Below are 21,128 nucleotides of genomic sequence, written 5' to 3' on the forward strand. Positions count from 1 at the left end.
CCTCTTTCTTGCTATTGGCCAGATATTCAGTCAAAAAACCCTGGGATTCTCTACTTCAAAGACTACTCATCTTCCGTTTGTCTTTCTCTCCATTTATGTACTCATTTATTTCTGCCACATATATTCCACATCTTTGGTCCCTAAGCTTCTAGCCTTATGGATATACTTGAGAAGTTCTTATTGCTTTTAAACCTCAAGTTTTAGAAATTCACTTCTTTAAAAATCGACACATAGATCCGGACTAACACCTAAATTTCCAAGGGAATGCTGCTTTGTAGTTTTCGTATTTCTAGATGTTTGAGCTCATGCTGTTTAAGGTTTTGCTTCAAATACTTTCTCTTAAAACATCTCCTTCAAATATTTTCCATTAAAACATCTATCTTACTGAAGACGCATGCATGTCCTTCCATGTGAAGGTGAAGTTTTTTGTTGTTTTGTTTTGGTTTGGATTTTTTGGTAATAATATGGTATTCAAGGCAGACACTTACGGAGGTCCCTTGCTCTGACAATCACCCACCTTCCCACTGGGCTCCAAGGGAGCTGTATTCAAATGCAACAATAGCAGAATGGGAATCCAGGCAAGTTTTAAATAGCAGTTATGTGAAATTGGCTACAAACTGTGGAGTCTGGCACGCGTCTATATCAGAGTGCTTGGCTTAAGCTCAAAGACAAAGTAAAGCCTCCTAATTCCACTTCCCTCTAAAACTCCCTTTTCAATGTTGGAAAGTCTTGCTGTGAAGAGCAGAGGCCCCAGGTTCCGTGTTCTCACTGTCCCCAGAAAGCAGGCTTCAGGTGTGTCCTGTTTGGGGGGGATGGAGTATCTCACAGAGACGCCCCTGGTTTCTTGTTCCAAAGCTCCAGCTGGTCTCCTGACAACGTGGGGCTCTGGTCAGCTTGGACATTGACAAGTTCATCTTGTAGTTTATATATTATTATTATAATTGTATTAGTCAGGGCCATGGAACGGGGTGACCGGGGTTAGGGGACATCTTGGAATGTGTGAGCCAGGGCAGGAAGCTGGCTCCTAAATGACCTCTAGCCCCTCTGCCTTCCACATGGGGACACCTTGGCAAACCCTAAATGCTTACTGAGCATCGTGATGCACGTGGCTGTGATGAGCAGGGTGACTCAGCCTCACCCTCACCTCTCACAGGGAAACGTGGGGCCCATGTTTCTGCCTGGAGCCCTGAGCATGTTGACAGCAGTGGAAAGGCTTAGCTGTAGGTGTCTGCCACCTGGTAAGGCAGCTGCAAAGATTTAGGAAAAGATTAAACACCTTAATCAAACTGTTTTCTCTGTTGTCTACAACAAGGAAAAAACAGCACAACTGAAAGAATGGTTACAAATGAAGGCCCTTAAATTTGGGTTCAGTTTATCTTCACACAGGGTTACGGCCTAACTGTGCCTTTGATGCCTTAGGTGTATGAGAACCATCTATACCCATTCCCTCCAAACCCTTCTCCTCAACTTAATTTAACATTTATTAAGCACCTACTGTGTTCCGAATGCTGGCTGCACACTGTCAGTACAGAGATGGGTGTAATACTTAATACTTTAAGTAGATACCAATCCGGGGGCTAATTAGGGGGGAGAAGGTCCCCACAGCTGCTGAGACTTTGTCCACTGGACACAGTATCTTCTGGCTAAATGAAAGATTGAGTAAGTTCAAAACAGCAGGCTTTTAATTATCAAAACTTTTTTTGTTTCTGTACTTCATTTTCCTCTAACTTATGCCAAAAAGAGAGAGAGAAGAAATTAAATGCCTATCATTTATTAATGGTTTTTGGTGTTTTACAATAGATACTAGGTTCTTTAGATATCTATGGCACAGTTTAAAGAATGCTAGAATGTGTTTTAAAGTCTTCAGTATTGATGTTGACTTTTCTTACCTTCCTCCCTTTTCTTGAAAAATAGGAATGGTCTTATTTTTTTAGTAGACGTTATTATTATTTTTTTTTTTTGCGGTACGCGGGCCTCTCACTGTTGTGGCCTCTCCTGTTGCGGAGCACAGGCTCCGGACGCACAGGTTCAGCGGCCATGGCTCACGGGCCCAGCCGCTCCGCGGCATGTAGGATCTTCCCAGACCGGGGCACGAACCCGTGTCCCCTGCATCGGCAGGTGGACTCTCAACCACTGCGCTACCAGGGAAGCCCCAGTAGACGTTATTTTTTAGAGCAGTTTAGGTTCATGACAAAGTTGGGCTGAAGGTACAGAGATTTCCCATAAACCCCCTGCCCCCACCCATGCACAGCCCCACCTCACCCCCCAATGTCACCACCCCCACCAGATGGTGCATTTGTTATCATTGATGAACCTGAATGGACACATCATCTCACCCAGAGTCCGCAGGTGACATGAGGGTTCACTCTTGGTGTTAGACGGTCTGTATGTTTGGACGGGTGCACAATGAGTGACACGTATCCACCACCGCCATGTCTTGCAGAGTGTTTTCACGGCCCTAAAGTTCCTCTGTGCTCCACTTCCTCATCCCTCCTCCTGCCTCCAGCCCCTGGCAACCCCTGATCGTTCTCCTGTCTCCATAGTTCTGCCTCTTCCACAGTGTCATACAGTTGGAATCACACAGTATATAACCATTTCAGATTGGCTTTTTTCATTTAGTAAATGCATTTAAGTTTCCTCTGTGTTTTTTAATGGTTTGATACCTCATTTCTTTTCAGTGATGAATAATATTCCATCGTCTCGATGGACCACAGTTTATCCATTCACATACTGAGGGACATCCGGGTTGCTTCCAAGTTTTGGCAACTATGAATAAAGCTGCTGTATTCATTCCAGTGCAGGTTTTTGTGTGGATATAAGTTGTTAACTCCTTTGGGTAAATATTAAGGAGCATGATTGCTAGATTGTATGGTAAGAGTATGTTTATTTTTGTAAGAAACCCAAACTGTCTTCCAAAGTGGCTGCACCATTTTGCATTCCCCCCAGCAATGATGAGAGTTCCTGTTGCTCCACACCCTCGCCAGTGTTTGGTGTTGTCAGTGCTCTGGATTTTGGCCATTCTAATAGGTGTATAGTGGAATCTCATTATTGTTTTAATTTGCATTTCCCTGATGACATATGATGTGGAGCATCTTTTCATAGGATTATTTGCCATCAGTAGGTCTTATTTGCTGAGGTGTCAGTTAAGGTCTTTGGCCCATTTTTAGTTGGGTTGTTTGCCTTCTTATTGTTGAGTTTTAAGAGTTTTTTTTTAGGGCTTCCCTGGTGGCGCAGTGGTTGAGAGTCCGCCTGCCGGTGCAGGGGACACGGGTTCGAGCCCTGATCTAGGAGGATCCCACATGCTGCGGAGTGGCTGGGCCCGTGAGCCATGGCCGCTGAGCCTGCGCGTCCGGAGCCTGTGCTCCACAACAGGAGAGGCTGCAACAGTGAGAGGCCCGTGTACCGCAAAAAAAAAAAGAGTTTTTTTTTAATGTTTCAGATTACTGTCCTTTATCAGTTATGTCTTTTATAATCTTTTAACCTGTGGCTTGTCTTCTCCTTCTCTTGACACTGCCTTTGGAAGAGCAGAACTTTATAATTAGTACTTAATTCTAAAAGCTGACACTTCAAAAACGTCTGATGAAGGAGGAGATGACTGACAAACAGTCGTCCAAGTGCTGAGGGGATTGGAAATCACCCCCTCATCTCCTGGGTACCTCCTGCTCATGTTTCTGTTATTTTCTATTGCTCTGTTTTGCTTCATTTATGAACTAAGAGATACAATCTAGTGCACAGAATTTACATGCATATTATTCGACCAGGAAAAGCATGAATTCAAAGAGATCAGACTTATAAGGACAGCGAAGCGTCAGAAAAAAATGGCGTGAAACTCAAAAAGTTAAAGTTAACAAAAATAGCTACTCTATTCATAAAACTTCCAGGGATTCTTCAACGTGTGTACTGCAGTATGGCCTGATTCTTACCTTATGTGGTTCCTTGAATAAACCCCCAGATGGTTCAGGGTGTTGTGTCTCACGTCAGCATCCTGTTGTGCTTGATTTCTTCTCCCATTTACTTGATGTGATTCTCAGATGTCTAATCTGCAGAGGTCAATGAGTTGTGGAATCCTGAGTAGTCCTACAGCATCTGGTTAATGATGCAAAAGAGAAACTCCACCAGGACTTTGGAATGAATTCCCAGTAAATCTGTGCTAAAGTGAGGCTGACTGAGACACAGATTTCCACAAAGTCTCTCCACCCTGGACTCACCTTTTATCCCCAGACTCAGCCCTTCCCAGGGAAAAGCTCTGGCCATGCCAGCTGTGTTTGTGATAAATCAGAACCCTCCAATCCAGGAAGCGACTCACCCCCTGGTTCTATCTTACAAACAGGACCAGGAAAATAAATAAATAAAAGAAGGGATCCTTTTTGCTAGTAGTCATATCTTTCTGGAATAAATAAATTATATGGATATAGATTTCATAAAAAGGAATGAAAACAAATGTCTTCACATTTATTTTAAGAATCAGATTATGCCTACTGTTCCAGAGGCCCCCGTTTCTATAGAAGAGCTTTCTGAGTCTTTGTCTCCTAAATTCAAATATGTGTCAACATGAGCTTAAAAGTTCAGTCAGTTCAAGGAGAAATAAATGAGATATACCAAGTCTGGCAGTTTTAGGATGAGTCATCACTTAATATTTTCTTTCCTTGTGTAATAATTTTTGTGTTACATGCAAATGTTTGGAGGTTTTATTTTTTCTTTCTTATCTACAGTTTTGTGGGGTTGTCCATTTAAACTCAGAGAATTAAAATATATGTCCTTTGCTATTACAGACACGAGTATAAAGAAAATTAAGAAAATATAGGGTGAGTGAGGGTTCTGTTCTGGTTAGAGAGGAATAAAAAAGGAAACAAAAAAAACTCACTCAACTTGCATCACTAAATCCAGGGTCTTGTAGTGAATCCTCAAGTTCACTGGAGAATATCAGTTTTCTTCTATGAACAGTCAAAGAAATACTACCTTCTTCTTAGGTTCCCATGAGTTCTAAGTAAGCCAGTGCACGTGAAATGCTTAGCAAAGTGCCTGGTGCATAGTAGGTGCTCAGTCTCCCTGCCCCCACTCCCACCCACCTCTGAAATTTAACTAGAATCGACTATAATCAATCAGAACCTTCTTTATCAAACCCGAATGTCTCATTACACCTAAAACCAATTTCTTTATTCTTATCAGTTAGTGATAAAAGATGAAAGGTAACTTTCATATGTTTGAAAAATAGTCATCATAAGTTGCTTTTGGTGACTGGTAGTCCTACATTTAAATTTTGATTCATCCAAGTAAACACATTGGAAATGTATATTCTGTGTGATACACTGAATAGTCACCTCACCTTTGATTGTCCTCTCAACTTTGCATAATCCCTTCTATTGAAAAATTTAAAAAACACATATTACACAGAACCCTAATCAATTATGAATGCCTTTAAAAAAATTTATTGAACTAATTCTTACCCATTTTTCCCACTGCCAAATAATTTAAACTGGCTATATTTCCTTTACAAAGCATCATTTTCTTACTTTCCTGCTTATGATCAGGTTTTTAATGAGCCATAAAAGAAAACAAGAAAGAAGCAAGAAACAGGAGTAGACACAGCAAAATAAATGTAAACACAGGCTTAAGCAAAAAAACAAAAACAAAAAAAAAACATTAGGAAGATATGGGGATAGTTCCTTCCTTCCTCCCTCCCTCCCTCCCTCCCTTCCTTTTCTCATAAAGCCCTAAGGCCACAGAAGGAGTTGCAGAAGTCATCAGGTAGTCAGGAGCTCTGACCCTTACCTAGTTCTGGTGTGACCACTTTCGTGACCTTGGGTATGTTACTGATCAGTATATGAATGTCTTCTTTACCCTCCAACATACACAAATGTCCCCTGGAACACATTTTGTACCTTCATGACTCCACACAGGCTATGTACATATGATATCAATATTTCTCATTCTCTCCAACTGAGGAAATTCCGTTCTCTGTCAGGTTTTAACACCTGAACATCAAGGCCAAGTCTCAGCGCTTGGCGTGTTGAGAGGTGATACTAAGATGAGGGGAGACTTCCACAATGGGTCTCTCACCAGTTTCTCTCTGATGCTCTGCCCTGCTAGACATCGTGTCTCCAACTAAAAAAGTAAAATAGTTCCAGCAGGTGTGACCTGGTCTGACTTATCTTCACACCGTCAACTTTACTGGTCATTTCAGGCTCCACAAGATGATTTAAGTAATTTGACCCCTCCTTCTGCTTTGCTGACAGCTCACCTCTGTCCATCATATGAAGTCTCAGTCCACCAGATTCCAGATAGGAATTGTGCACAAAATAGGAGAAAGAACAGAGACGGGAGAGCAGTGCGTGGATGGACTGGGTACTGATGAGCTGTCCAGGCCGGCAGCCTGCCCTCCGTATGGTAAAGCACACTCGTGTGCAGCAAAGACTTGGAATGTTTCAGAGTTCTGTCGTGGACAAATAAGTTAAAACCTTCCTGCCTTATTTTTTTTTCCCCAAGCTGGCAGATACAGCTGAATCTCCTAGTGGAACCAATAAAATAAAGAGGAAGGGATATAATAGATGTTTCTGACTGCAATTATACAGGACTATATTCTGTAGCACTAATTCCACAAGATCGGACTGAGAACAGTGTGAGCAGGTTTAGAGTGTTTGTAGACATCTCTTCCAGCATCAAGAGCAATTTGGTTTCCGTCTTGGAGCTCATGGAATCTGACTTTGTCAAGCATTTTTATTGCCTGGTTTTTTAAGGATGCTGAAGTAGATGAAAAGGTGGGGAGGAGCCTGGGACTCAGCACTTCTTCCAGGCAATTCTAATGCAGCGTAAAATCCCAGAGTCGGGCTTCCCTGGTGGCGCAGTGGTTGAGAGTCCGCCTGCCGATGCAGGGGACACGGGTTCGTGCCCCGGTCCGGGAAGATCCCACAAGCCGCGGAGCGGCTGGGCCCGTGAGCCATGGCCGCTGAGCCTGCGCGTCCGGAGCCTGTGCTCCGCAACGGGAGAGGCCACAGCAGTGAGAGGCCCGCGTACCGGAAAAAAAAACAAAAACAACAAAAATCCCAGAGTGGTCGTCAGTATCGTCCGTAACGAGGATGTCCGTGTCTCCCACACACGGTGCCGCGGGCAAGAGTGGCCCCCAAGGAGAATTCTGCTTCGAGGTTTCAGAGCGCTTGGGCATGAAACTCGTGAATTCTGAGCAGCTCTCCTCCCGACATGGTGGGGCTCAGAGAGCCCTGCTCTCCTCGGCCGGCAAAGGGGGGATGCAGGCGGACCTCACCGTTACCTGAGCGGTAGCTGCTTCTCTTTTCTTTCTCTTCTTGCCTCCAGCCCCACCCTTCTCTTGACCTCAAACACATAATGGCACTTGCTTTGTGCACTTCGTCTTTCTCACCCACCCCACAATCAGGCTGCATTCAGGAAAGCTGGGCCCGAATATAAAACTATGAATTAAAGAAAGGAGGAGCCCAGTGGGGCGTGCGGAATCCTGGGGCGCATGAGGCATGGGCCGGGCGCCCTGGCGCAGGAAGGCTCGGCACCTCCACGTGGGTCGCCTAAGTGGTGTCCTTTCCTCTCACTGCAGAGAGTCTGCTGTGGTTTGGGGACCGTGCTCTAAGTGCGATGTAAGCGCAAACTCGACACCATAGCGTCTTTGGCCTTCGGGCCAAGGCAACACCTTCCTGCTTTTGAAGGTCAGACACAAGGGAGCTGTTTCTGTCTCCTGGGCTTGACATGCAACTCCAAGTGCCCAATGGGCCGATGCAGGCGTTTTTCAGGTCATAAAAATAATCGTGCAAGTCAGTGACACTTTTTCCAAATAGCTAATGCCTGCTATTATGGCGGGTTTGGTGACAGTTTTATTGCAGGTGCAATGCACTATGGAGCCTTAAAAATACCTGCCGGGGCTCCATAAGCATGTTTGCTTGACTCGAAAGAACTTGTCTTTCTTCTATCAACTCAAGATTGGTTTAAGAAGGACAGGACATTATTCTGCAGCGCTGAAAGGGACCCTTGTCCGCCTCGGATCCGCCCACCCCGCCGTCCTGGGGACAGAGAGAAATCAGGGTGCAGACGGGCAGGGTTTGCCTTTGGCCGCTGGGACACTGAGTGCAGTGGCTGCCTGGGAACTTGTCACGCTACCGGCTTCTGAGCCAGAAATATCTGGAGAGAGCGCGGCTCCCCAGCAGCTGCCCCATTCAGCGGTGGGCGGGTCAGAGAGAGAGAATTGGGGCTCTTTCTTTCCTCTGCACCTGCAAAAGCACGTGGCTGGTTCCCTCCCAGATGCCAGCCGGCACTCAGGCTCAGAGAGTGTCATTCAGATGAACCACTGTCACTGCCGGAGCTGTTTCTACAGGGGAAGAAGCTTAAATCAGAGGCTGCCTTAATTTACACTTCTATTAAGTGTTGATGGAGGAGTTGTCATTTTTGTCTGCTTTAGACACACAACAGAAATTACTCAGGCACATATAGAAGCATTAGTGCACGTCAGGGTGGGCTGGTAATTAATTACTGTGTCCCAGGCTGTCCTGAGGTATCACAGTCGCATACAAATATGTAGACTAACTTCAGCCGTTTCTGTTTTAACATTTTCATAACATAAAAACCTAACCAGGGAAACGAATTTTAAACCTTACATTGAAGAAGGCTATTATTGGGAAACAGTTAAAGACTGTCAGCCTCATGTTGTTAAAGGTGCTATAGTAGCCGATACATTGCTTGACATTTTTTGAAGCATAATGGCCCAAAGCAGGAAGTGGAATTCGTCAAGGGTGCAGAATTTCACAAGCTTTGGCTGTCATGCTGTGGTCCCTCCAACTTTCTAAAACCACAAGGAGGAGTTTGCCTTCTCTGCCCGTCTGTCTGTTTTGCTTATAAACGTGTAGCTGCATTTGCATAATGCACACCGCGCTTTCCTTTGCAGTGGTGAACTGCTCGGATCCAGGCTTTGTGGAAAATGCCGTTCGTCACGAGCAACAGAATTTCCCCGAGAGTTTTGAATATGGAATGAGTGTCGTTTATCACTGCAAGAAGGGATTTTACTTGCTGGGATCTTCTGCCTTAACCTGCATGGCAAATGGCTTATGGGATCGCTCTTTGCCCAAGTGTTTGGGTAAGTGAGGGTCCTTTTGGCCACAGAGCCCTGTAAGAACACCACCAACAGAACACGGTTTTTTTCAAGTATTCAAAACGGTATTGACTTTTAATTCTCTCTACCCACCCCCATCACAAATTATATTTGTTATTATGACAACTTTATAGGTTGGCCAGAAATCACCAAATGCAGCTCACACTAGTTTCGCGGGAAGAAAGGGGCAGGGGTGCTGGCCTGCTCGCAAAGCTGGCCCCAGAGGGAGACGGACTCGGCTCGCGGGCTCCGCCTGGACCGGGCTGTCTCTGTGTCTGCTGTTCCTTCTTGTCTCCTGCTTCGGGCCAGCAGGGAGGCTAATCCACCGGTTCAAACGGGCGCCAGCAGCCTCCAGATGGCGCCTCTATCAACGCCCCGAATCTCTCAACACCATGCATCTTTCTGGACCCAGGTTCAGAAATACTGGCAAGAGGCTATAAACGGAGTCTCCATCTATTGACCTAGTATCTGTGGCCGGAAGGGTGGCGCTCCCTGAGGGGCCTAATTTGGGTCTCATCAGCGCTTCTGGTACAGTCTGATGTGAACATGATAAAAAAGATAGTGTCCTGGTCGTAACTTCCTCCTGACCCATGGGTTTAAGCAAGAGGAGGGCGGATTGCCGTGAAGAGCGGGGTGCTCAGGGCAGACAGAATGATAGGTCGCCACTATGGCGCCCCTCAAAACACCATTAACAGTACATTTTAGACCATATAGGTTCACAAGGACACTTTCTTTTTTACCCAAATAGCTATAGTATTAGTTTCTTTCACTTGAAAAATCATATTGTCCTTTAGCTCAGAGAGAATTGCCTTGTTAAAACATAGTGTGAGAATGAAGGAAAAGGAGTCACTCTCCTTGGCCTTTTAAAAATCAGTCAGAAACAAAACAAGACAATCCTTATCTTTTTAGTATTCATTTTGTGTGGGTAGAGAAAATAGGAAATGACAATCACATTATAAATTGAACTTACTGAAAAAAGTGATAATCCATTTTACCTGTGACAATTACGGCGTTTTCAGTACATTTTCAGAGTGGATTGGTGCTGGAGACATGTTTCCTGCAAGTCAGGGTCCCACAAAGCCCTTTCAACCTACCCGGAAACCTGCCTCAAATTCTAACTGTAACAAAACAATGAATTTCTACAGAGAAAGAGAGCGATGGCTTTCAAAAACAAACATACAGGCTTACATGGCAAAACACATCTGTAAATGTATTACTATCCTCATCAAGCTTTGTTTTCTGGTTTTCTGTGCCTTCACACACAGGAATTTTTCAGAGAAATTAGTTTTGTTTTGTTTGTTTTTCTCCCCAAAGCTTTCTCTTGCATCTTGCCTGGTGTCTGTGAGACTTGTATTGGTTGTTGCAATGAGGCCAGTGTGCTCCAACCTCCAGGAACCAGCTTTTAACTGACCTCATTTTCCAAGGGGCGACTTCCCACCACTTGCGGTCATGAACCGCTGGAATTACCGTGAATCTGGGAATACATGCTCGCAGAGGAGCGTTTTGTTTTCACGTGCTCTTCAGCAGCTAACCTCCATCTCTATTTTTGCTGTTATACTGTTCCACTGAGTTTTTTCTCTTTTATTTCACCTGGAACTGATCATTTACCAACAATTTCACTGATTCAGCTCTAGTTAGCTTCTTTTTAGGACTCCGTAGATACACTCCTCTTGTCCAGTGAGTGGATGTCAGTGTAAGACGGTCTCAGGGGAGGGCTTATGTGACTCGGGATGGGTGATGCCTTCCAACCTTTCTAACCTGCCCCTCGGGCTGGCATCACGTTGGGGTTGTCGGTGACCGAATGTAGCCCCTCGAGGATGTTAAACCAGCAGAGCCTTTGAATACTCTGTGGCATCATCAGCCCAGTTAGCTGTTTGTACGTGGGATAAAATTTGCCCATAGCTAACCCTAATTTTGGACTTTATAGAAAGGGAGAGATATGTCTTTACCATCCTATGGTAATCTGGATTCTAGAATTTTCCTTCTTAAGGGATAATTATGATTAGATGATGGGCCTGATTTGGATAATTATAAAGAAATGAGTGGACTACTTGAGGAAAATATTAATCAGTAATTTATTATTATTTTTTTTTACTTAGACATTTTAGATTGCCACCTATTCAAAGAAAAATTGTTAGATGGTCTCTCTAGACATGGGAACTGGAAGAGGAAGCAGATTTGACTGAGTTTTGTCCCCAAGCAAAGCATGATTGTCATACTAACTGGAGAAATAATGGAAATAGTTTTGGTGAATCTATGTTAGTTTCCAACATTTTGTATAACACTGCTTATTTAGGATACAGTTAAGGGCAGGTGGAAAAAATTTAGGTAGAGTGACTTTCTTTTTTGAAAACATAAATATCAATTTCTACCTTAAGCAAAGCTATCTTAACCTAATAAAAAAAAAACAAACAAAAACTTCATTGATGGACCCTTTCGTGGACTTCAGTAACGTGACTATTCAGGGTAGGAGGAGGGTCGTCTGGAAATTGGTGTTTCTTATCCACAGGGCACTGCAGCGATGTGCAGGGTATTCGGGTGTTTTTGTTAATAGGTGATGATTGTATGAGACTCTGAGGGACACTGACCAACACAAAGCAGCTTAACAGGAACAATGTACTCATTGATTTGATTTGATTTTTTTCTTAAGTTATTTCGTGTGGACACCCAGGGGTCCCTGCCAACGCCATCCTAACTGGAGACCTGTTTACATCTGGAGCCGTGGTTCACTACTCATGCCAAGGGAGACGGAGTCTCGTAGGCAACAGCAGCAGGACTTGCCAGGAAGACAGTCACTGGAGCGGAGCCTTGCCCCACTGCACAGGTGGGCATGACACACTCAGCGCTTCATTCCAAATATTGGGTAGCGGTGCCATTCTTTGAAGTTGGTATTATTCCGTTCCAGCCAAGTACGCCTTTCTGATATAGCGTCAGCGTCGTCTTCATCTTCCTTCCCTTTAAACACCTATCACGGCACATGTTCCTCTGCAGGAGTCTCCCTAGCACCTGAGTAGGAAGCTTGCTCACCTTGACTCAGTTTGCCCCTGTTTTCCCCTCCTTTTCTGTGCTTCCTCTCAGTTCTTCCACATCTTTCCTGTCTCTATCGTCAATTGTTAAGTCAATCCTGTTTGGAAAAAATATCAACTTAATTCTTCCATGAATGTTTCATAATAAACAAAACATATAAACATAATAAACAAAATAAACATAATCAGCAGATCGACACAGTGTAGAAGCATCAAACCTCTCATTTGAATTTTTTCGTTCCCAACACACCTTCACCCCCATCTCCTCGTCAGCATCCTCACCAGCATTTCCAACGAGCAATTCCTGCATTTACCATCCCCAGTATTTTATTTCTGCTAAAGAATATCAATTATTGTTACAACCATATTTTAATAAGCTATTTTGATTGTAGTTACACAGAAGCAATTTCTTAGCGTCTTTCGTTTTTGTGCTGTAAGAAAGAAAATCTTTCTCAGGAGATTTCCAGAATGCTGTATGACTGTAACCATATTCGATACACATTTACATAAAGTTTCATTCCCTTTAAACATAACAGCGTTGTTATGTCAAACGAGTCTAACAGCATTGAGTATTGCCATACGTGTTTGTGTTCCATAGGAAATAATCCTGGATTTTGCGGTGATCCAGGGACCCCAGCACATGGGTCTCGGCTTGGAGATGAGTTTAAGGCCAAGAGCCTTCTCCGCTTCTCCTGTGAAATGGGCTACCAGCTGCGGGGCTCGGCAGAGCGAACGTGTCTGCTCAACGGGTCATGGTCAGGACTGCAGCCCGTGTGCGAGGGTAAGTTCAAGCCTGAAAGTCAGCGTTTCAGGTTGAAACCAGGTAACTCAATGTAAAATGACGAGTAACATTCCACAAAAATCCTACAGGTTTACACTATTTCTACAATTAACCTACTTACCCCCCAAACGTATAAGAGAATCATCAAAAAGCACAGCTGGGCATACGGAGATACCTGACTGTTCAAAAGATCATATGACGCTGTCCTCACCCTTTGAAAGTCCATGGTCTAAAGGAGGTGTCTGTCTTCTGGTGATGTTATCTGTGTGACTTTACCGTGTGTTGTGGCTGCTGGTGGTGAGAGCTGAGGCAAAGGAGTTGTGAGTAGAGCAGAGTGAGTCGCTGCTGGGAGCTCCCTGCAGGCTGGAAGAGGCTTCTGTTCACATGTTACTTCCAGGCTGTTGGTGGTCCTTGTTCAGAGCCCTGTGTTGCAAAAGATTCTCACGTTACTTTCCGTATAATATTTTGGAGTGCATATATTTTATTGTACTATTTAAGAGGCATGATAGGAAATGGGGGGAAACCCCAGTAATAACAGTAAAATGCCACGGCTCTTTATAACACGATGTCATGTCTTGGCAATGCCTATCTTAAGCAAAGGGGAGCTGACATGTCACGAGTGTGTTCAGAGTCTAGAAAATAACTGAGTTAGAATTCGGACAGATAAGACTTTAACATTTGCACACAAACTTCTCAGTGACTGAATTTTCGAGTCTAAAACAGTTACACAAATTAATTACCTATTTTTACATGTATGAAACACTTTCCATAGAATTTGATCAGCTTGAATAAACTCACACAATATCAACACCAGAAATATAGATCAAGTTGCCTTAATCTCTATTTTCCCTACTATGTCAACTCTCCTTGTACTGTCACTCATTTTATTATAGGTATTATATAGGTAAGTAGGATATAATATGCATGTATCTAATCTGACTGTATTTTACATAGTTAACTGTATCATATATAGTCTACATAATATAAAATGATATATATGAATAAGCCAATCCTATGTATGCGTGTGTGTGTATCCTCTCATTGAGAGTCAAAGAGTATCCTGGTTATTATAGTCAAAGACCTATCTATCTCTCTATAGAGATAAGTATACATGATAATCCAAGATAATGTTTGACTCCAAATTGCCTCTTGACAATCAAGTTAATGTAAATCTTAAGATTAGGCCCTAAAGAAGTTAAATCAAATATGACTAAATAGTTGTGGGGAAATGTCATCTGCAGCTGTGATTTGCAGGATGATGCCATTTCTATTGACTGAAGTATGCAATTGTAAGTTAGTAGAACTTTTCTCACTCTCAGTTTCCTCCCCTCTTGTAGAAATTAGAATGTTAAAATTTGCATGAGAGCATGTCTTTCTCACCAAAACCAGAACATTTCATTTTCTGTTCCATAATATAGTACCTCAGAGTTACACATGACCTCCGTAATCTACAATTACACGCCATCTAACCTTTTCTCTATACCACACCTGTGAATTTTTGGTCCAGAAGTAGTTGAACATTATGAAAATTAAATAAGATTTTACATCAATCCATGACATATTAAACGATAGTAGGCCCACCTTCTTATTGAGAACAACTATAAAACAACAAAATACGTGAGACAATTACGTGAGTTATTAAACAACTGACAGGGCGTGACTATGTTCCTTAGGAGAAAATAAATAAGGTGAGCTCCACAACCCCTCTGTCACTCTGTGCATTTTTCTTGCTGGGAAGCTGGGAAGCAGAACCCAGGTGGTACAGTGACTTGGTGAGGTGATGAGGTAGAAATTGTTTTAGGTTACTGAAATGGAATTTGCAGAAACGGGAATCCAGGAGGAGGGAACTGACAATGGGAGGGCCCCAGAATTCTGTAGGCGTTTTCACAGGTGACTCAGCTGAGGGCTGGGCCGAGACTCAGTGATGCACAGACCTTCTTAGCGGAGAGCAGACCTGTGATAATAGAAGTCACACCATACTGAGAGACACTGTACACTCAGGATGCTTCTTGGAGGCCTAGAGAGCCCGTACATTGTGAATAGGTACCACTCCCTAAAATCAGGGGGACAGGCTAGAACTAAGAGCAAATCATGTTAGGACTCAGTCTAACTACTCTCTGCTAACAGAATAAAACTGACCACAAGACCCAGAAGATCTATAATTACTTTAAAAGCCTACCAGAGTAAAGCCCAACATCATTTTAAAGGAATGACATGTTCCATGCAGTAGTTCATTCACAATGTCCAGCATACAATAAACAGTTACTGCATCGGCACAACCCAGAACAATATGACCCATAGTCCAACCAACCAACCAACCGACCAACCAACTAAACAAACAATAGAGATAGAATCTGATCCTGAGATGACCCAAATGTTGAAAAACACAATAAGGATTTAAATAAGCTATTAAAAACATGTTCAAGACTTTACAGTAAATTGAATTGAAACAGGGAATCTCAACAGAGAAATGAAAATAATGAAAGAGAATCAAATGGAAACTCTGGAAATGAAAAGTACATTATCTGATAAAAAGTTTTCTGGATCAACTTAGCAGATGAAAAATGTCAGAAGGATCAGTTAACTTGCATACAGGTCAGTGAAAATTATCCAATCTGAAAAACAGAGGGAAAGAAAATGGAGAAAAACAATCCCAGCACAATAATTTCCTACTGGATAATATCAAGTAGTTTAATGTACTTGTAACTGGGGTTCTAGAAGAGAAGGAGAGAATGGTGCAGAAAATTATTTGAAAAAATACTGGTTAAAAGTTAACCAAATTTGGTGGGGAAATATAGCTTCCAAGGCTCAACAAACCTCCCTTAGATACATTCTGTGCTATTAGGGATGGTCATTTACTTGAGACTGTACATTCTATATTGGGTTTATCTCAAGCACTTTAGTTTATTGCAAATTTAAAAAGTGAAAAAATTAAAGCGGTTGAGAGTGAGTAATGTTTTCCATACAAATCTCACTTTGTTGCTGGGATATGACACTATGAGCTTTATTCCAGCAAAGCATAAAGGAATTCATTTATTTGATTAGGAGAGCTTAATTGGACTTCATTTCATGTTGTACTTAACTCAGACTATACAAAGTCCCGTCTTTAAATAGCATTTAGTTTATCAAAAGTCAGAAATTCAAAAGGTTCCTATAAAATCCTCATAAACTTGGACCTTAAAATCTGTATACAGAAAGAAGTTGAGTTACTAAAATGTTTCAATACTAAAAATATTTCTCAGATATGCCCCGCAAAACTGGCTACTTCCAAATTGCATGGTACAGAAATCATGCGAAGCTGCATAATTAACAGTGTGTGTTACACTCGCTAAAACAACAAATGATGGGTAGGATATATGACTAACTCCCCTTGCCACTCCCCCTCTCCACATGTAGAGGTCTTAAAACTTTTTTGGAGAATCTGTTGCTTTATATTTTTATTGTAGGTCCGTATCTTTGGGGCACATATTCTTTTTTGTAGAAAATGGGGTTATCAGTGACTTTTTCATTGCCACAAAAGTTAGCCATGACCTATATTCAATCCCCTAACCAAGGTCACCTCCCTCCTGATAATTTACCTTCTCTGAATCTGTTATAAACATTAGCTCCTGATGGATATTTCAATAAATTATAAAGAGGAGGAGTCACTCATCACAAAAGAAAAATATTTTTAAAATTCTTCAACATCAAAAAACTTAAACTTATAATATATTTTCATCACTTTAAGCCATGTTTTCTTTTGTTAGCAATCTCGTCTTTTAATCACAGGCTCATTGACTTACTTTCAATTGGATATATCTTACCAAGTTGCTTAAATATAACTACATCTTTGGGGTTAGTTCTATTAGGCAACTCTTAATCCTCTTTCCCATGAGATTATGATAAAGTTGACCTTTTATTCAGGTAATGGACTAAAATGGGATTGAAATGATGATAATGAAAATAACAATACTAGTACTACTACTAATCTACCCGATTGTTTACTAGGCATTTTGCACTTGGTATGTGTAATCTTACAACAACAGGGAGCAGTTATCTTTCTTACACACATTTTACAGTGAAGACACTACATGTTGAGAACTTGAATTGATCACTAACATTTATTTAACTTGTATGATCAGAGAGCCAAACCTATAACTATTTGACCCAGTTTAACAGCAATCCTCCTAATACAGCATGCTAAGTGAATGGTATTGATATCTATGAACAATAAAGTGCATTTGGAATAAGTATAGTGCTATTTTATTATAAATTGATTAAAAGAAAATAATCTTTTACCAAAAGGAATCACATTAACCAAATGTACTTTAAAAAAGATGTATTTTGAAAGAATTTTAACTTGTAATTTTTTAAAAAATCTTGTTTTCCTTCTAGTGATCCTACATTTAGTCTCTTGTTTTGCTTTAGTGATAGTCCCCGTATGTCTTACAACATTAAGACCTTGATGTAAAAACAGCTATGTTGACTCTGTTTTCTAACCCTCATGTTCATAGGCAAAGCCATCAGTGAAAGTGTCCCTGTCAGGAAAAAAAAAGTTAACCATGAATTTGATTTTATAGGATACAATATTTGAGGGAACTTTATAAACATTAGGAAGTCATTGTTATGACGGACATTCTTTCACTGACAATGTTAAGTTGAATATGTTTTCAACAGTGACCTGCTTTAGTTTAGCATTAGTCCTTCACATATCACTTTTGAAAATTGCTACATAGATTTTAATAGCAGATATGATTAGAATAAAATATAATGATATACCCAGGTGTCTTTTGTTATGAATTGGATCAATATAATTCTTTGCTTTGTCAGGCTTGCACTCATACATGTGTGCAGTAACTGTGCACAGGAAATGATGAATCAGTATTTGTTGAATGGATGAGGAATTGTCTTGAATAGGCCAACAGCTTGGATTTTTGCAATGTGAAATTTTTATTTATGTCACAGCCATCAAAGAACTTTTGAGCTTTAGAGAATGTTAGGTATCCTCTGCTTCAAGATTGATAAATATATCTCATCTCAAATGCCAACCAAGAAACTACTGAACAATCTGTGTTAGAAGGAATTGTAAGTCCAAACCCAGACTCATCAGGGAAGAGGGTTATAATTGATTAGTTATGTCCGACGTGGGCACAGGCGTAGAAGCACCAGCATGTGTGCTTTTTACTTGTCAAACAAGATCTAGTCCAACCTGAGAGTATGTGCATTTTAACATAATATGATAGGGAATTCCCTAAACTTCCATTATAGTGGCTTTTACTTTGCAATCTGTTTTCTTTCACATTTTTAAGAAGAGTGTGTCTTTATTCTCAAGGCTAGCTTTGAAAGTGGAGCAATTAAATAGGCAAGAGTATTTGCAAATACTTTGGTCATTCTCAGAAAAAGAACTCATGATACATTGTGGTTATTAAAATTCACATTCTTTGTATGTCTGCCTGTTGTGCATTATTGTGGGAGGCTAAGGAGGAAAAATAACCGTCTTTATGGTAAATGGGTTTAACTGAAAAAGGCAAAAAACCTGTTATGGATTAAAATCTTCACCTTGATACACACCCAGCAGCTGCTGAGTTTCCTTGTTCACTGACGAAGGAATACACATGATAGATACTCAGAGTGTAGGTCTGTTACACTGCCCAGCATTAGCTGAAGTCTTCATGCCTGTACGTGGCACTGCAGTCGTCTGGAGAGAGATTTAAGGTGCAGCCATTCCAAAGCCAGTTAACACAGCCTCCCGTAGACTGGGGAACATTGAGGAGACCGTTTCACAGAACAGTTTAAGTGTAGTCATTCATGTTCCTCAGGCATCCCTTATTTTTTAAAATGAATTGTCCTGGAGATGTAATATATGACCTGATTTGCCCAGGTTTTTTAAACTCAGCTATTGAAGAGGGAGACAATTCTGAGTCACTGGTATCATACAGACCCTTTGAAGGATCAGGGTAAGTTCACTGTTGGTTATAAACGTGTTAAATCTCAGACTACCATGGTTTCGAATTGTCAGTGCTTTAACTCATCTTTTAATCTGTTTGGAAGTAATGCGTTTTAGAAAAGATAATACAAACATGTAGCTTGCACATTTGTAACTCATGCATAAGAGAATGGCATGAGTCTTAAGGTAAAATATGTGTGAAAACTTTCCCATGGTTACGTGTCCTGTGACTTTTGGAATACATGAGCAGTCTGTTACCCCGATGGCCTTTGGCCTCTCAGGTTCCTCACGTGGTGACGGGTCTCTCTGTACGGCCCGGTTTTGTTCCCTCACAGCCGTGTCCTGTGGGAACCCGGGGACGCCCACCCACGGCATGATCGTCAGCAGCGACGGCGTCCTGTTCTCCAGCTCCGTGGTCTACGCCTGCTGGGATGGCTACAGGACCTCGGGGCTGACCACGCGGCACTGCACCGCCAACGGGACCTGGACGGGTACAGCCCCCGACTGCACACGTGAGTGGCCTGCTGTCCTGGTGGTGACATCTACCTGACAGAGAAAATAAATTGATTTTATAGTGTTGTACTGATTTTTTTAATCCATAGAGAAAACGGGATTATATCATATCATACATATGTTTGATATTATGGCCAATTACTAAGCACTTTTAGATTTTTCTTCACTTTCTTATTTATATGGTTGAAAATGCTTTGCACGGTTGGTTGGGTTGGATATTGTAAAACTGAGGTCCAAGAAAGTCAAGGTTTGTTCTCTCTGTAGACCAGTTAGTCTGAGGGAAATGGGTCAGGTGCTTGGTTCTCTGATCTCAGCCTGTGCCTCTGTGCTTGACTCTGTGGTGTGACCCCTCATCACGCCTAACCCAGGACTGGACATGGGTGCCAGCTGTCACCCGCATAGCCAACCACCAGTGGGATAGAAACAAGTGGTTCCAAACATGCAGCCTCCTGACTGCCGGCCAGTAAAACTGTCAAACAGAGAGAGGGGGATATTGTTGTAACAATACACGCCTTAACCACTCGGAATAGCAGCTTAAGGAGAGTCACTTAAATAGAAACCAGGAATAAGTTATTTCATGATAATATGTTTTTCCGACTCTTTTTTGTTCTTCGCTTACTAGTTATAAGCTGTGGAGATCCAGGTACACTGGCAAATGGCATCCAGTTTGGGACAGATTTCACCTTCAACAGTACGGTCAGCTACCAGTGTAACCCTGGCTACACCATGGAACCTGCCTCGTCCTCCACGATCCGCTGCACCAAGGACAGCGCATGGGATCAAAGCAAACCCACCTGCAGAGGTTTGTGTGTTCTACTCACGCATATAGAAGTCTTTATTGAGTTATGTTGTACTTCAGTTTGCAAGCATCTGTGTAAACCTTCTGTGTGCCAGGCATTCTTGTAAACTCATTCGCAAATATTAAATCACTTCATTTTCTTAATACTTTAATCTCCGCTTTACAGACGGGAGACTGACTCACAGAGAGTTTTAGTAAATGCTCAGGATCACAGATCGGGGCTTGGAGACATCAGGGTTCGTTGGCAGCCACACTCCCCCTGGAGTCTGTGCTGTGAACCCCAGCTTTGCTCTCTCTTGGTGAACGCGGCCGTGTTAAGTCTGTGGCAGATACGATGGGGACTGTTACCACGGGGACGTAGAGTCAGGTCAGAGAGAGAAGCCAGTCATCAAAGAAGGCAGAAGAGGGGCAGAGATGGTCAGTGCGAGATGTTCTGTGGGCTTTGGATGCGGAGACTAGCGATGCCGCGTGGTGTGGAGGTGGTATGGGAAGGTTTACGACTTGGACAGCAGGCCTTCCAGGGAGAGCAGGGCAGGCGGAAGGTGTCTGCATGGCTTGAGGGAAGCAGGGGAGCGGGGGTTGGGGGGGCGGTGCCAGCTGTACCGGGGCTGGATTTGCACGGTCAGGGCTCTGCAGCAGCGCCAGAGGGAGCCTGCGGGCTCTTGTCAGCTGGGCCAGAGGGGAAGGGAGGGAGAGGGCGTGGAAGCCGGCAGCGATCAGACATGACAAAGGGGTGCCCCACTCTTCATTAGGCGGCAGACAGATAAAAACCGTGAGTTGAGAGCTGGCGCAGCAGGAAGCCCTAGTGAGGAAGGCGCCACGCTCAGAGGGCTCTGAAGGACAGGTAGTTTGTGTAGAGCTTGTTGTGAGGCTCAGGTGAGACCTCCGCACCTGACGGCGGTGTTTCCAGCCCTCCTGGCCTGGGCGGTTCTGGGCGTGCCCTGGTTTCCTCCCACTGGAGGGTGAGGACCCGTCTC

At 42.7% G+C, this 21,128-nt stretch overlaps 1 protein-coding gene across 1 annotated transcript in view; it reads left to right on the plus strand.

The window, feature by feature from the left end:
• CSMD1 (CUB and Sushi multiple domains 1) overlaps positions 1–21,128 on the plus strand; it is a 1,461,432-nt gene that overhangs the window by 1,417,205 nt on the left and 23,099 nt on the right. Inside the window, exons 57-61 of the mRNA XM_060085850.1 lie at positions 8,903–9,091; positions 11,757–11,930; positions 12,731–12,913; positions 19,175–19,351; positions 19,975–20,154. Of these exons, the coding sequence (XP_059941833.1) occupies positions 8,903–9,091; positions 11,757–11,930; positions 12,731–12,913; positions 19,175–19,351; positions 19,975–20,154 (903 nt within the window). The remainder of the gene's footprint in view (positions 1–8,902; positions 9,092–11,756; positions 11,931–12,730; positions 12,914–19,174; positions 19,352–19,974; positions 20,155–21,128) is intronic.

Source organism: Mesoplodon densirostris, chromosome 20, assembly GCF_025265405.1.
Source record: "Mesoplodon densirostris isolate mMesDen1 chromosome 20, mMesDen1 primary haplotype, whole genome shotgun sequence".
Classification (NCBI taxonomy): Eukaryota; Metazoa; Chordata; class Mammalia; order Artiodactyla; family Ziphiidae; genus Mesoplodon; species Mesoplodon densirostris.